Source organism: Taudactylus pleione, unplaced genomic scaffold (assembly GCF_031769625.1).
Source record: "Taudactylus pleione unplaced genomic scaffold, aTauple2 ptg000483l, whole genome shotgun sequence".
In the NCBI taxonomy this organism is placed as follows: domain Eukaryota; kingdom Metazoa; phylum Chordata; class Amphibia; order Anura; family Myobatrachidae; genus Taudactylus; species Taudactylus pleione.
In genome coordinates this window covers 2,409,009-2,426,157 of record NW_028284885.1, presented here as the reverse complement: position 1 = coordinate 2,426,157, position 17,149 = coordinate 2,409,009, and the positions used below count along the sequence as shown (strand labels likewise).

At 44.9% G+C, this 17,149-nt stretch overlaps 1 protein-coding gene across 5 annotated transcripts in view; it reads right to left on the bottom strand.

Annotated features, from left to right (window-relative positions):
* Positions 1–17,149, bottom strand: part of ENAH (ENAH actin regulator) — an 88,813-nt gene that overhangs the window by 56,242 nt on the left and 15,422 nt on the right. For all 5 annotated transcript variants that reach the window (XM_088449371.1, XM_088449372.1, XM_088449374.1 and 2 more), the window contains exon 2: positions 4,547–4,712. In XM_088449371.1, coding sequence (XP_088305497.1) covers positions 4,547–4,712 — 166 coding nt within the window. The remainder of the gene's footprint in view (positions 1–4,546; positions 4,713–17,149) is intronic.

Below are 17,149 nucleotides of genomic sequence, written 5' to 3'. Positions count from 1 at the left end.
GTGTCGCTCTCTGCTCTGGTGCCTCTTGCACACTTACACAAGCCGCGCAGTTCCCCTTTCCTGCCTGGAGTGTCGCTCTCTGCTCTGGTGCCTCTTGCACACTTACACAAGCCGTGCAGTTCCCCTTTCCTGCCAGGGGTGTCGCTCTCTGCTCTGGTGCCTCTTGCACACTTACACAAGCCGCGCAGTTCCCCTTTCCTGCCAGGGGTGTCGCTCTCTGCTCTGGTGCCTCTTGCACACTTACACAAGCCGTGCAGTTCCCCTTTCCTGCCAGGGGTGTCGCTCTCTGCTCTGGTGCCTCTTGCACACTTACACAAGCCGTGCAGTTCCCCTTTCCTGCCAGGGGTGTCGCTCTCTGCTCTGGTGCCTCTTGCACACTTTGGTTTGTATCTCAGCGGTTTGTTATAATCAGCTGAGTGTGCTAGAAGCACCAGAGCAGAGAATGACACCCCAGGCAGGAAAGAGGAACTGCGCGGGTGGTGACAGGTGCAGGGTGCTAGAATGAAGACTACAGGCCCTATATTTTACTAACAAATAGACAGACTCGCATTGCTAGGCAATAACTAAACAAGATTCTGGTTTTACAATAGACAATGTCCCAGCGGAGCTTGATTTGAGGACAGACGCTCCCTGGTAATATTATACCTATGTAAGGTAATTAAGTAGAGTACTTTGCTTTTTAATTAATTTTTAGATATACATCGATGTTCCTTAAATGAATACTAGGATTGCTTTCTAGGTGTTTATAGTATACAGATCTCACATGCGGCCAGATATATTGTTTGTCAGCATACACAAGTATTTCTAATGAGTTCATTAACCTAAGGGTATAAAATCCCCCAAGTGAGCAGCACGAGTTACATTTGCCTCTGAAGAAGCTGCGAGACACTCAGCGAAACGCGTTAAGAAAAGACTTATTGCTGCTAGGACCTACCTCACTTTTTAGCGATTGTACCCAGCCGAGGACTCCAGGAAACTATACAGTCTTTGCGAGGACATCTTGCTAATATACCTGATGGGACCTAATTTGGACTGGTAATATACTCCGTTTCACCTTGGCCTGGCGCTTATTGGTATTTCAAAACGGCTTCCTTATAATACAAGGACATTACAATCTGCAGTCCTACAATTGGGACTATACCCTGGGACACCATCCTTATTTAATGATTGGCAACAAAAGTGGTGAGCAATTTTATATATGCACTCATGAGATACTTATTTGCATGTGTACGGTTTATTCAAATATATTTTTTAAAATGTCATTAAAATAACAATTACTGATGATTTTATCAAGCCGCATGAATACTTTTTATTGACAGTGCTATACTAGTCCTTTTGTTAGAGCTTGATTTGAGGCCTGTGTTACAATGTTGTCCATGCAGCAGGTTCCTGTACTTACTATACAGATGTGCCCTCATACATCTAGCATTAATACGCAACTCAACCCAACATGGCTGGCGTGAGCGAGCGGCCAGGTCTTGTCAAACTCTGCTAGCGTCGGGCATCTGCGCTGCAGGCTGTGCTGATTGATATGAGACACTTATAAATCTGTGTGCACATGAGTCTGTATAAGGATTAAAATCGGCAGAGTCTGCTGGCGCAACCTAGTCCATCGCGTTGTGACTTAGACAGAGTTTCGTCAGAAAATGATGCAAAAAAAAAAGACGCCAGGCGCTAGCAGAGTATCAGGGGACCTGGCTCGCTGCGAGGAGCTTTTTTGGCGTGACAGCAACAAAGCTGTGTAAGGACACTTCTGTATGTGGGAGTTTAAATAACATTTACACTGGCAGCATTCGCCCAATAAGACGATGGCTGGCAGTGATCCGCGGGGTTAATAACTTGTTACAGCAAATGCCCAGCTAAGTTATTCACACCAGGTTACTACGAGACCCTTTGTGCAGGGTGTCACAGAGTAGCATTACCCTGGAGGACTACAAATCCCATCATGCTCTATGTCCTGAATGCAACAGCTGTATACTGTATTGCATTTAAAATATCCCTCACTTAAATCTGGAGATTAAGAAAAGATGGTAAGTAACCCACTCGGTACCAATCGCTCATTCCAGTAATCCGGTCTGTGTCTCAGCAACCATCGCGCAAACTTTTCATAACATCGGTTTAAATCTGAGGTCTGGAGTATTTTTATGATGCTGTCATTTTAAGTTTAGTATCAGAACAATGTGAAGCTATTTAATCTCTCCCACAGCTCACCCCCCCCCCCCCTCCCTGTCATTTCTATTCTGCACTGCGATTTACAACCTTGAACTTACCTTGACCACATTCTCACAGCTGACAAAACAGAAACACACGTTATACATAAATTCCATTCACAACTGATCGCATGATACCCGCACCTATACACGCTCGCGGCAACCCGTCCGCTGATCATACACACTGACAGCGAGTGTGCGCCCCGGGGGTTCTGCCAGGAACCCAAACAGGATCTGTAGAGTACATGACAGTCACTGTTCCCATGTACAAGCTATATACGTGGTGTAACCAGTGTCCCCAGTACCCGTCACACATGCAGACTATTGCACACAAGGGACAGGGTTTCTCTACTCGACTACGTTGAACCTGACTAACAGAAATGACGTTGATGATTTCGGGGTTGAATGTACACCCGTTTCCACAGCTTTTATAGCCTTTATTCGCACTGCAAAGTGAGTGTGATGAAGAGTCTTACTCATTTCCATTCCAGCTACACTTATGGCGAAAAAGGCAGAACTGGGGTGTGACGGAGCGCTTGGCGCTTACACATATAAAGGGAATAGAATCCGGTGCTTTCCTGCCAAACATGAACAAATATTACCGTTCATTATAGATATGGAAAACGCTTCATTGAGGTGTATTACTGATTCACAGGCTTTTAATGTAGATTTTATATGATCTATTAAAGTTGCCCTACCATCTCTACACCCACAACCTTAGGGTTTAGACAAGGATAAAAGTTCGACACAGACAAAAGTCAGACACACTAAAGTTCGACATGTAAAAAGTTCAACAGGTACAAAAGGTCTACAGGGTCAAAAGTTCGACATGAAAAAGATCAACACAAAAATGGCCGACTTTTTTTTTTTTTTTAGGATTAGGAACTTACTGGAGGGTTAGGGTTAGGCACCAGAAGGGATGATTAGGCATTTACCCCCCACGGTTAGGGTTAGACACCAAGGGGAGGGTTAGGGTGAAGATTAGGGCTAAAAAAAATAAAAATAATAATAATAATAATAATAATAAATAGTCAACCATTTTTTCGTGTCAAACTTTTGACCCTGTCCACCTTTTGTACACGTCTAACTTTAATGTGTCTGACTTTTGTTTGTATAACTTTTTTCCCTGTCTAACTATTGACATCTGGTGTCTATCTAGACATTGTCTGACTAATTACTGTCTATCTCTTATACCGACCCCAACCTTACTACGCCTTCCCTCCCGGTCACACATCTCACCTTATTACCATATTAAAACTGGCGAAATATTCTGGATTTGCACAGAGGCCTTTGGGACCATCCTGTTACCTAGGAGACTGTACAGATTTCAAAGTAACTTTACATTTTTGTGCAAAAGTCTGTTCCACATTTCACATTATGGAGATCATCATAACTTGTGTCACAATCGATAAGAAACACAAAGCAAATTCGTGCCATACTAAATTATTTTTATACTGTTACCAGATGTTACCGTAAGAGGCTATCTCTTCCCCTAGAATTACAGGAGAGACATTTTAGCAGTTTTTGTTCGGTTTACTGGCAACCAACATTAAATTCTACAGGGCCCTGTCTGTGTGGAGTTTGCATGTTCTCCCTGTGATGCATGGTTCTCCTCCATATGTTGGAAATTTCAATCCCAAATTCTACCAGTGTTAGCGTTTGTGCCATAGAGAATTTAGATTGTAAGCTCCCCGGGTGGGCAGGTCGTGATGTGAATGATTAAACATTCCCTGTATAACACTGTATAATATGTAGGCACCAAACAAATAACAGATTTATAATAATAATACTTACATGTTATAGCATAACCATCATTGCATTTGAGTAATATACTTATAAAGCCAGTTTTAAATGCGTATAATAAATAGCTGCACTTTTCTCCTGTTGGAGAGGATGGGGTAATTACGCTTACAACTCATTTCCATAACCTTAGACATGTTTGAGCCACTTGAAGTTACATGTTCCATTATTAGTACATATAAAGAAGGAAGCACAACTCATGCTCTATCCGTACCACCTGACTGCGCAGAGTAACCTCCTGCTGGGTCTCACAATACATATAGGAGGCTGGGGAAAGACACCGCGGGAGCTTTGCTCTAATCTGCAGTTTATTCCTCGAAAAAAAAAAAAAACACACAAAAAAAACCATAACACTTAATTCCAGCAAATTTTCTAGAAACCGATCTTAAATGCCACAATGCAAACATTTATTTGGTTATAGCATAGAGCATCAAGTCTGGGAAGGCGCGTTTGTCTTGACAAGACGGAGCAGGAAACGGGCGTGGAAGGGGTTCGGCGTAAAGACACAATATGGGAAATGAATGAGTCAGACGTACCTGGTGATCCTGGATCTTCCTGCCCACCACCCTGAACGTGTTATTTCCTGTATGGTGATAGATATGAACTCGGCTGAATCCCGTCGAGCCGCCTGCCGGTATCCATTTTTTGTTGGCATCGTCGTAAACCATAACAGCAGCCCGGGCTTGGCAGATGCTCTGTTCACTGCAAGGACATAAAAACAGGCTATATTTAGTTTCATTAGCTTTTCCCCTTCCAGTCAAACAGTACATCACTATTCCATTCAGTCTTAACGGATTTTTGGAGGGGAGAAAAGCGGCATTACTGATTGTATTGGAGTGTTAGAAAACTAAATATTGGTCCAGCACATGGCAGACGCCTGAGGACCAGGCTTACGACGCAGCGTGTATGTGCGGCACAGGCAGCTTCCCTTTGGGCCCTGGCGCTGATAGCAAATCTGGGTGCGACACCCACTCTCAGCGGAGGTCTCTGCAAATGCGTAATGGAACGTCAGAGAAACCGTAAAGCGTTGTACTGGGGGGAATGCCAGCGTCATAACAAATGCCCAAGCTCCTTATTGGTCACGTGACACCCCCAAGAGAGGATATGGCCGCCACATCCGGCGTCTGGTGCTCGTGAGTTGGGCTCATTGCTTATAGACAGCGGACAAACACAGCTTTGCGTTTTGTATTCCTTAAGGCAGATTTATCAATTGTAGTCACAGGTCCGCTGTTTCTGTACCACGGACTTCACAGCGATGTCTGATAACATCTCCCCCCCCTACTGACTCTATGTGAGAACATTGCAATCACAGGTGATACTGGGCAAATGGGCCAAAATAAACATGTGCGCGGTCCCCAAATTACACAGTGCTCCGTCACTGGAACCTAAACTGCGAGATTACATCCTACGTGACAAACGCACAAAAGATATATACAGCGGTATCAGCTTACTCATACATTGAAGCCATAAAATAAGGCACAAAAAATCCATGCAAAATCAGATCTGACTTTTACTGCACTATTACATACATCACGGAAGCCGCCATCTTGTGCATTTAGAACGCAGACCAGCGACAGACCCTCCACGATATCACTGGCTTCTGATAAATTTATGGGCGGCCTTCTGTCCACCAGAAGCTTTTTACGGGCCTGCAGCTTCCAGACAGGACACTAATCGAAGAACAGATTAAGTACCAAAAATCCCCTTATGAAAAAGACATTCAAAATAAGTTGAATTATAACAATTAAAGCCAAACGCTCTTTACCATAGAAAAAAAAAAATCTGGATTAGATAAACTGGTAAAAGGAGATTAGATGAGGCAGGTATCGCACTACAGAGAGACAAGAGAATATATTGGACGCCCCCATCCTGTTCTGCGGCTGATACATTGTTACCAGATGATACAATCTTGAGGCTTCCCACTAGCAGATCACAGCGATACAAAATAACCACAAAGACACTATGTCACAACAGGTTATATAGACTGCAGACTGGAAACCACAACTAACAGCTAGTCATACACACAGACTTGTACTGTATTTACTGCAGGGTTGTCTCAGAGGAAGAGTCACAGGTAGGATTAAGAGTCCGAAACAAACGTTGGGGAGAGTTCAGGTGCTCATCCATATAAATATCAATGCAGACTAAGATTCACGTTATTACTAACACTTTTCTCTACAAAAGCCTTAGGAGTTTGATCTTCCCTCACCTATGGGGAAAGGCCATTAGTACTGGGGTGATCGAAAAACATTTCTCTATATGTGAGTGAGGGGACCCTACTACATACAGGGATTCATGGGGGTCCCATGAATGAGGGACCACCGACAAAGTATTATTTGGAAGGGAGATGGTTTAATAAACTTCTAAAATGAATGTGGAAAAATCCCATTAAGTGTCCCAATGATACAAACTGCAGTAGCTGGTAAATATGCTCCTGGACGAGAGACAATCACTCCCACACAAGCCATGTCCTCCTCCAGCTCGCTCTACGCTGTATGGGCACATAGCAGGTCCCACCTCTAACTTGTCCACACTGGTTCATCGCACAAGTTACATTCATAAATGTTCACACGAGTCAGGGAACTAGTACGGAGGGGGCATGAGGTAGGGGAGTTATCGACTGGAATGACAAATGTGATGCAACTACAACAGTGGTTCAATTACTAGTATTACTAATGCAATTAATAGGGAAACACCCCAGGCTGAAGGGTTTTTTCCACAATAAAAAATGAAAGAAAACCAAGCCTAAGCTCACAGATATTAAATGTACAAGTGTTTTCATCTATCTATCTATATCCTCAGTTCTAGATGTAAGGGGGGTACAGCGTGGGGCATGGTCTGCTATTACCTGTCGGTTTGGAATATTATATTGCTATATTACTAACGCCTCACCCCCTCCCTCCTAACCCATTCTCTCCCATCCGCTAACCGCAAGATACCTGGGCAAAGGACTACGGCAACTGTGTGAGGCCAACACAAAAACCGTGCAGTATGAGGGACACGACAGTCCTATAACCTTACACCTCATCAAAGCCCTAATGATTTAAAATCCTCGCAAATATGGTCTCTGCTCGCAAAAAACGGCCACGTCCAACATCCTTCGTTCGCCGCGCTACTCTTGCTTTCCGAGGCCGGAGCCGCGGATCGCAATACACGGTCCCTTTAAGAGACGGCATTTTTAGTATGGTCTAAATCGGTCCACGTTTAAAACCGGATCCTCTCGTCTCACACGCTGCAGGAGCCGGAGAGGAGGAATGTGCCCAATCCCAAAAATAAACTAAAGACTGACATTTTACTCGGCAGTAAGGGCCCGCCGTGTCTGACGCCGCGTATGGATTACAATAAGATCCAGTAACAAAATGCAACAAATTGGGAAGATTTGCTCCTTGAGAGACAGGAAGGTGTAATGCACGTTCACACAGGGGGAGAGGGGAGTAATGCGTCACCAGTAATTCAATGGTCACTCAATAGCAAAAGTGACAAGTAATACTACCCCATGTCATATTTAATCAGCCTACATTTAGGTTTCCGCTCCCTAACAGGAGTGGAATTCCGGTAGGGGGCTGGGGGAAGGGGTGTCATTGGGATAGCTTTAGCAGACATGCTACATGTATAAAAATAAGGATGGATAATGCAACTTTGGAATGTAAAAGCGTAACTGCAGCGAACTAATAAATCTGCCACAGAAAGGCTTCTCTCCTGTCACAGCATTACTGGTAATGTCAACTCCAATTCCCTGTTACAAGTGCTATATATCAACTACAAAAGATCTGTGGCAGATTGGTACCAGCTGACATGTGGATACATATTGCGGCCATCTGAAAGTATAAGGGAAACTTTCCCACAGCCCCAAAGCTTCCTACAGCATGAATTATAGAAAAGTGAAGTCAATTACCTGCAATGCAACATTGAACGTTCCTGCAATATTTGGCTGCGAATATTGCCATAGATTAGATTATGGTAGCGACTGTACACCAATTTTCCTGCACCCATCTAGAGTGTGAAGGAGAATTAAAGACAGCCAGTCACTCCTGGGAACCGCTCTGAAGACACAACGCACACGCTACCTGGAACCGCTCTGAAGACAACGCACACGCTACCTGGAACCGCTCTGAAGACACAACGCACACGCTACCTGGAACCGCTCTGAAGACAACGCACACGCTACCTGGAACCGCTCTGAAGACACAACGCACACGCTACCTGGAACCGCTCTGAAGACACAACGCACACGCTACCTGGAACCGCTCTGAAGACACAACGCACACGCTACCTGGAACCGCTCTGAAGACAACGCACACGCTACCTGGAATTTAACCTTGTGTCGGACCGTCACTCCGCAGTCAAAACGTATGTTGGCCTCAACCCCAATTAGTACATTGCATTAAATACAATGAAAAGAGGATACCTTCCAGAAATACGATGACAGTTCCCTGGATAATCCTTACAGGATATTAATGGTTTCCAGGCAATGGTATGCAAAGCACCTGACAGCAAATCAACATATCATTGCGAGCTATCAGTTTCATTGGTGTGACCGACAAGGAACAGGTAAGGAGGCCGCTCTGTGGGTATCGGTCAGTATGGAAGTTAGACGCGTCTATGCAAACTCACTGCGCCAATCCATAGCCAATGATCCCATTACCAATTACCGCACCAATCCAGAAGCTTTGGCTCAATGACCCCAATTCTGCCGCAAGTGGTGAAGCAAACTAATTGCGCGTGGCTATGCATCGCCAATATTCTGGTGTGCTTGGCCCCTGAGCATAAATACGCTGGGTCCGTTCACCTCTGCATTAGCCCTTTAATATGCAAATCACAATGTCCAAACTGATGCAACACTGACACAATAAATGCAGAAAGTCACAGGACTGCATTATAAATCAGGAACAGGAAGTCAAACGGATTTAATTAGATGTGGCACGGCGTCATCCTGCAGAACACATTTCCAAATACGGGAGGGGCTGCGTTCATTCACAATGTCTACGGAGGAGGAAAAAAATAAAAATAAATAAAAGCCATAATGAATATAATTAGGTGCTCACAGACGCTCGAGCAGAGTCCAGTGACAGCAGCAGAATGTGCCAGGGACGGGCAGGTCCCAGGAGCCTTGTAGCCAACGCACCTAATCAAATGTCCTTACTTTACAGTACTTTAAAACTGTATATTATCGCTATTGGAGAGCAATTTCTCCTAATGACATATGCTACCTAATACAAGCATACACAGGGAATGGACAAGACAGGCTAACTAGACATTTCTCTATATGTGAGTGAGAGGACCCTACTAAATACAGGGATTCATGGGGGTCCCAGGTAAGGGACCACTGACAAAGTATTATTTGGAAGGGAGAGGGTTTAATAAACTTCTAAAATGAATGTGGAAAATCCCATTAAGTGTCCCAATGACACAAACTGCAGTAGCTGGTAAATATGCTCCTGGACGAGAGACAATCACTCCCACACAAGCCATGTCCTCCTCCAGCTCGCTCTACGCTGTATGGGCACATAGCAGGTCCCACCTCTAACTTGCCCACACTGGTTCATCGCACAAGTTACATTCATAAATGTTCACACGAGTCAGGGAACTAGTACGGAGGGGGCATGAGGTAGGGTATGGCACTGCAGAAGGATCAAGAAAAGAATACCACCATTTCACCAGCATGATGTTTGTTACCGCAGGTCACAGAGAGAGTAGATCTCCTGGCATCATGTAACACGCTTCAGCCTTCTGGGATCATTATCCAACGGGAATATCAGTATTGGAGAAAATCTGTATCCAGAGCATGGGAGAGAATCCACAGAGGCCACCCTAAAACAAACAGCCCTGGCTGACACTAACAGACAGATGCTAGCTGTCATTCAACGCATAAAAACTATAAAATGAGAGCTTTAATCTGATTGGTTGCTCCAGGCAACACCTCCACTTTCCATATTACTGTGTGTTAATTTCACCCCATGGCGACTTAACAAGGTCGAAAACCTTGGTTACGCCTCATGACAAAAGCGCCACTGTCCCCCTGCTGGCCACACCTCACATTACAACAAAACAATAAACCACATGACAAATAGTCCAACAAACAATTTTATCTCCCCATTCTCTTAATTAGGTTATAAAAATAAAGAAATAAAAGGATGGAGTTTGTCAGAACAATGTCACTTAATATAAAAGAGTATAGTTTTACTAGTTTTCATTCTCTAAAGCGTACTAGAAAGACGACCAATTCTGATTGGGTCACAAACACACCGTGCAAGAAGCCATTGGCTGGGCAGAACGAATAGAATGATGACATCACTGTAGCAATTCCACACAAATTCGAAACTAACCAATGCATCGCCAGCCCACAACATGGCGGCTTCCAGGGCGTGTAGACAAAAGGCGCATGTTTTAGGGCAGCACCTGACCATTTAGCAGAATTAATGAAAATAAAATTAAAAAGGCATTAATTGCAAAAAATAGCTCTCCGCTTAAAGACCCAGTAACTCATATCACTTTTACAACACAAAAGTCTAATTGAGAAGTAGCAGAGGATGCCTAAATGTGACTGGCTGCATATCGATGCATTGGCATGCCAACCAATCACAGAAGATGATCAGGTGGGTTTAGGGGTAAAGCCAGAGTTTAAGGATATGAACGATAACGATTGTAAAAATCGTTGAATTGTTCATATCGTTGACATGTACGGCATGCACCGACCAACGATGCACGTTCCCGTATGTCAGATAACGATATTGGACATCGACTGTGTTTGCAGACAGATTTGGACGATTTCATTCATTTTAATAAAGGTGCATACACGATTTTTTGAACGATTATCGTTAACGATATCACTTATCGCTCAATCGTTGAAAAAATCGTTCACTTTAAGTTAAAACGATGAACGATTATCGTTCATGCGCATTCATATTTGTAGTTCAGTCAGACTGACCAACTAAACGATTTTCATTAAGGGAATATGCAAAAATCGTTTGTAGTTCAAAAAAAATCGTTCATTACACTTTAAAAAAATCTGACAGATAATCTGACAGAAAATCGTTCATAAAATCGTTGTGCGTGTATGCAGCTTAAAGGAGCATACACACTAGACGATATGCTCCCTGAGTGATATCGTCTAGTGTGTCCCCGGCAGGGTGTGCTCAATGTCGTTCATGACACTGAGCACACCCGCTGCACGATATCATTAACGATATCGTTCAGCGCTCGGCTCTCTCCCCCATTCCCCAACATTGCAGCAACCCAAACGATATAGTCAGGTTGCTGCATGTTTGCCTGATGGACGACAATGACGAACGACCTTCGGGAACGCGCATGGTCATTATCGTTCATCGTTTTGGTGTAAAAAAAATGGACGATATAGCGAAAGACTGAACGATAACGACATCGTTCAGCCGTCCACTTTATCGTCAAGTGTGCACGCACCTTTACTGTCAGAAATGGTTCAATCGTTAATCGTTGATTCAATCGTTCAACGAAATCGATGATCATCATCTGAGAAATCTGACCGTGTGTATGCACCATAAGTGCCCACACCAACCAGACACAGCTCAGGTTACCGAGTACATTCTAGAAAATGATAGGCAGAATCTGATTGGCTGGTACAAATCTGCCCGTTAATCTCAACTTCATTGTTTTATCATTTGATTAAATTCAGAAATTGTCTCTGTTCCAGTAAGTCGTGTGAAGAGTCCGCCTGCTCGTATGGGAGGATAAACATATTGCTATATTACCGTAGACTGCGAGGCCCTGGTACAAAGCCGTGCGCTGATTTGGCACACAGGCAGCAGTCTGCATTGGTGCATGCGTTTGTTGCAGCTTCCTGGGACGCTTTTGCAGTAAATCGCATTTCAAGCATCATGATGACATTCAAACGTGACAGCTGTAAGAGACCACCCTGAAGGTCCGCACCCTCGTGTCTAATTTAAGACCTAAGTGAACAACACTGCAGGACTTTAGGGTGTGCAAATGCATTTGCATACAGGACACCAGCAGTCACCCCCCAAAAAAAACAGAGGGGCTTCAAATGGGCTGTATGACTGTTTGTAGCAGGCTGTGTACACTGTTTATGTAGTGTATTTCTGCATAATGCCACTAAATAAAGATTTTTAAAAAATATTGAGTGTTTGGGTGGTTAAAAATAGAATATAAAACAGCAAAGCAGCACTACTCCGCATGTTATAAACAGAAACATTTTAATAAACTAAATCTGGCGAGTTCCCATAAAATCATGCTTTGGAGGTTTGTTATAAGAGATTGCTCAGGACCCGGAACGGCTGGAGAGAAGAGGCATTTGCTGGCCTTCAGCAGCCTCAGATTCCATCTACACCTCACCAGTACCTCTCTCCCCTTGATTTATCAGCAAGGCCCAGAACATAGAAATATAAAAATGCACCTTCCGCGGCGGCGATAGGCTACAGTCTCATGAATATGTATTCAGAATGGCTGGCGGGGACTGGAGCCCTTTATAAATCAGTACAGGGAAGAGTGATTCCGGGGGCGAAACCATCAATAAATTATGTTTAGGTGAATAATATTAGACAAGCGCCATCATTTTAGTGATAAAAAAAAAAAAAAGTTCTAGTAACTATCTTCACTAGATACAAAGCGAAAATGTGAATATAGGGCCTGATTCAGACCCGCTTGCAAGAGGGTCGATGGCCGGGCAGTGGCACGGAGCCCCGATTGTGATTGACAGCTCATCTAGTTTTGTAGGCGTGCAGGGGGGGGGGGGGGTTGGCTGGACAAACGGAGGCGTTCCTGAAGGAATGCCTGCCGTTTGTGGGCGGCCCTACTGACATCACCAGAGCAGGAAGTTCACTGGGGCTTGCGGTGGACGAGACCCTACCCACAAGGGTCTCGTCGCAAGCACGATGGACGTGATAATCGCGAGAGCCTGGAGACAAACAAACAAAAAAATAAAAACACACAAACCCCCCCCCCCCCCCCCCAAAAAAAAAACCGGCCCGCCCTGATTCAGAGCAAATTGCGAGCGCCTCTGAATCAGGGCCTAGTCCAGGAGCATTAGGAATATACAACCCAAATCAGACTGTACATGAACATATTTTGGGGGCAATTCAATTAGCACCGCGAGGTAGCTGCCGAATTAAGTGCCCATAGCTGTTCTATTGCCTGCATCACAGTCAGGAGGGTGTGGGCAGAAATTTGCGGCAAGGGCTGGACACAGTCTACCGCAGGAACACTTAAATAGCTCGGGGCACAACCTCAGGAGCTACATCTCCACGGTTGTAATTGAACACCCCCCCCCCCCCCATTTTAGGTGTGGAAGCAAAGTAATTATAGCATAGGAGAAATTAGTGAATTTAACTACTGATAACGTGCAGTCATGCATCGCCACAATGTACGGATGGGCACATATCACCCAGTTGGGATGCCGGCACTTGGAATGCCAGTGCCAGAATCTCAACGGTCTCAGCTGGAAACATTGAGTCAGTCAGGAAGCTCCTCAGTGGTCACATGAAGATGTGGGCGGAGTTGTATGCTATGATGTACCAAGGTGCCTCTGCTCAATGCATTATATGCCATGTGACTGTGTTGCCTGGTAACTGTATGGCACTTCGCAAACTAAAATTTGTTTATAGTTCAAATATATACAGAATTCCAATCCAAAAACACAGGTGTATCTGTGGGGACTCGGTGACAGTTTACTGTATTGAGGTGGAGCCACACCGCAGGGGTGATACTGGGTATATTGTAAACAGTATAAGGTTTAGCTTGTCCTAAAACAGCAACTGCATGGAAAATGACAAGGGTTCTGATTCAGAGCAGTACGCCGTGACAAGGTTTTCCGCAGTTGAGCAACTATCGGTAAACTGCGCATTGCGTCAAAGTGCTCTACCATAGTGGCTCGCTGCAATTTTTACTCGCAGTGCAATTAAGAGGTCGGCAACATTTAAGGGAGGTAACAGGGGGTAGTGTCAAAAACGCAGGAGTGTCGCATCCATTTCATCTTGCTGCCTGCGGCTGCGGTCCCGTATGCAGGAAACATGGTTTTAGCATGCGCGTCAATGACGATTCTGTGGGACAATAGCGTTACTCAGGAGGCCAATAATAATCGAAGGATGTGTGACAGATGCTTTGCCTTGTAAGCAGATGCTTGTATTTACCAAAGCTGCCGGTGGACGTCTCAAAACAGTTCTGCGACATTTGCACATTTTCGCACGCCCAATAATTACACAGACGCAGCAGCATTAGCGGCCATCTCTGAATCAGGCCCCATGTGACCAGATGACATCACTCCACCAAGCGATCACAGATTTTCATTGTTCATAGAGGAGATTACTTGCCCCTGAGAAACCCGAAATGGGCTTACTACGCCGCTCTTAGTGATTTACCCTCACCGTCAGTAACCACCGGTTACAGATTCCTCCCGCTGCACTGTGGGCAGGCAACTCGCCACCACCTGGCTCCCACATCCGCACCTAAAACCACTTGTACTACCCAGGCTCCTACCACCAGTACCTGGTAGAGTCTACTTTTGGGTTTGTGTGGGCACACTGCTGTAACACCACCTGGCTGGTTTTGGCTAATTTCCACTGGTCCCTCACTAAGGACCAGTCTGCGCTGGGTAGCTGGCAGAGGAGACACTGGGCACAATCCAAAACAGCCGGAGAACGGGATAGCGTTTGACGCTACTCCGGTAGTCTCAGGATTATTATTAGACTTTATTCATATTTCGTACATAACAAAAGATCCAGAGTAAACAAGGCAGCAAAGTAACATGATTACATGAATATCTCTCCATTTCCCTGTAAAATGTACTTGCAGGATTCTGCTGAGGGACCCAACAACCTCCTTTGGCCGAAGAGTGACCAGATCCAGAACCCCAGGCAGCAGCGTCCTTGTAACATAGCCGGCCTTCCAGTGAGTCAGCTCTCCCTGTCCCTCTTAGGTCTCACTCAGATTCAGGCGGTGACAGGGAAGATATTCCGGTTCCCCGGGATAGGGATTGGGTGGACCTACAGCCCACGGAGGGTTCATGTCCATTCCACGCAGCCCACCGCCCCATCCATTTAATCAAGCTTTAAAAAATAAATAAAACATTATAATGTTGCATTTATTAAATACATCTCTATCAAAACCTTCCAGATTTCGGATCAGTAGCAAACTATAATGGATGTCGCAATGCCAAGATGGAGACTGGCATGCCTGTACCGATAGTGAGCTCAGTAACCTTTCGGTTCCAGTGAACAATCCACTAGAACAGCCAAGGATGTACAGTATACATACACAGTGATTGCATGACAGGACAATATATACAGTCTGTCAGTGCAGGATTAGCACTCGGGACTTGGAATTCCGGATTCGTCGTCATTCTCCAGGGATCATTAAAGGTAAATTGTGTGAATGTACTAATCCAGAATGTCTTTCTTAGGAGGGATTAACACTGTGTGCCAGGGCTAAAAGGCTTCCTTCGGGCCCTCACTCTTAGTAAACCTTTATAACACTGGACATAACTAATAGGCTATAGTTAGCAATAATGTGTTTTTCATCCTGGCTTTTTTTTTTACACCATTTTAACATAGCAAAATAGATATCTAAACCAGATAGATAAAACACTGGTACAACTGCATAGCATACCCCCTTTTACAAGAACGGCTCTGGTTTATCCCTAAGAGACAAGAATGAGAGACGCGCGGTCATGGAATAGGGGAGGACAAATGGACAGTAACAACACTCCACACAATGGGCACCAGAAGGGGTAAAGAGACACTAATCCCTTTGTATTTTCTTACGGTAAGCTCCTAGCCTGCAGCCCGGGACTAGCTTCAATTCCGTCACACCCCAAAAACTCTAATAGCAGGGGTATTCAACATGCATCCCTCCTGATGCTGTGGAACTACAAATCCCAGTGCTAGGAAATCCGTTTGCAGAGCTCACCATTGTGATGGTGCCATTGTTTGCCCTCTTTTCATATAATCCCAGAAACCGCATTCCAATTTCCTAAAGTGTGATAGTAAATGGCTGTGAAAGTGTTATGATATATAGAGCAAGCATTACATAGCGCTTTTACAGACAATATTTGGCATTCACGTCAGTCATCTTACAATCTAAGGGTGACATTCAATTCAGTGTGAATTGAATAGCGCCAGGAGGGAGCTCCCGGACCTATTCAATTCAGCGCGCTGTTTAGGCCGACTAAAGATTTTCCTCAGGAGGGAGCGAGGAGAAATTTGACTAAATTGCCGCCTGCGCAGCTGATTTCCGGCTTAGCGCGGCACTAACAGCCTAGTGGCCGGCACTTTAGTCGTAGAACGCCAGTTCTTGCGACTAAACACATCGCAGTGAATTTAATAGCTCCGGGAGCTCCCTCATGTCGCTGTTCAACCTCCTAAATTGCCTAACACGGGCACACAAATACGAGCGCATAAGCAGTTTTTTTTTGTCATAAGCAAATGAACTTACCAGTATGTCTTCGAAGTGCGGGTGGAAATCCACACAGAGGCCCGTATTCAATTAGCCACTAAAAGTCGGCGACTTTCCGCCGCATTCACCTGTTTGGGACGCAAATTTGCGGCATGCGAGTCCACACGTTCCACCCTATTCAATTACTGAACAGGCAGAAACGCAAATGCGTAACAGGCTGAAAGTACTGAATAGATTGGGGGAATCAGTCTGTATCCCAACATAAGACGCTCTGACACTGGAAATCATTACAGAGGTGTACTATTAGCCCTAAAAAAACATACTTTGTGTACTAAAGATGGGGAGAACATACAGCCTCCACACCAACAGGACCTTGGTCAGGAATTAAACTTATGCCCCTTAAGGCGGTGAGGCAATAATGCTAACCACTGCACAAACCCGTGCTGCCCAGATATTGGACTACGCCGTAGGTTCCCAAACGCAGTCCTCAAGGCTCCCCAACAGTTCAGGTATTCAAGATATCCATGTTTGAGCACAGGTGGCTTAATTAGTACCTCAGTCAATTTGATTTAACCACTAAAGCCGGCCATACACGATGCGATATGCACTGTGCAACGCTACGAGGCATATTGGGCAGTCCCCACACACGGTGCGATCGGGTGGCCAACCGCCCGATATGCCAGCTCCCCCACCCACATAGTGCTGCATGGGATCGCACATTGCATTCCCTGATCGCCTGGACCTGCAGTAAGATCTGG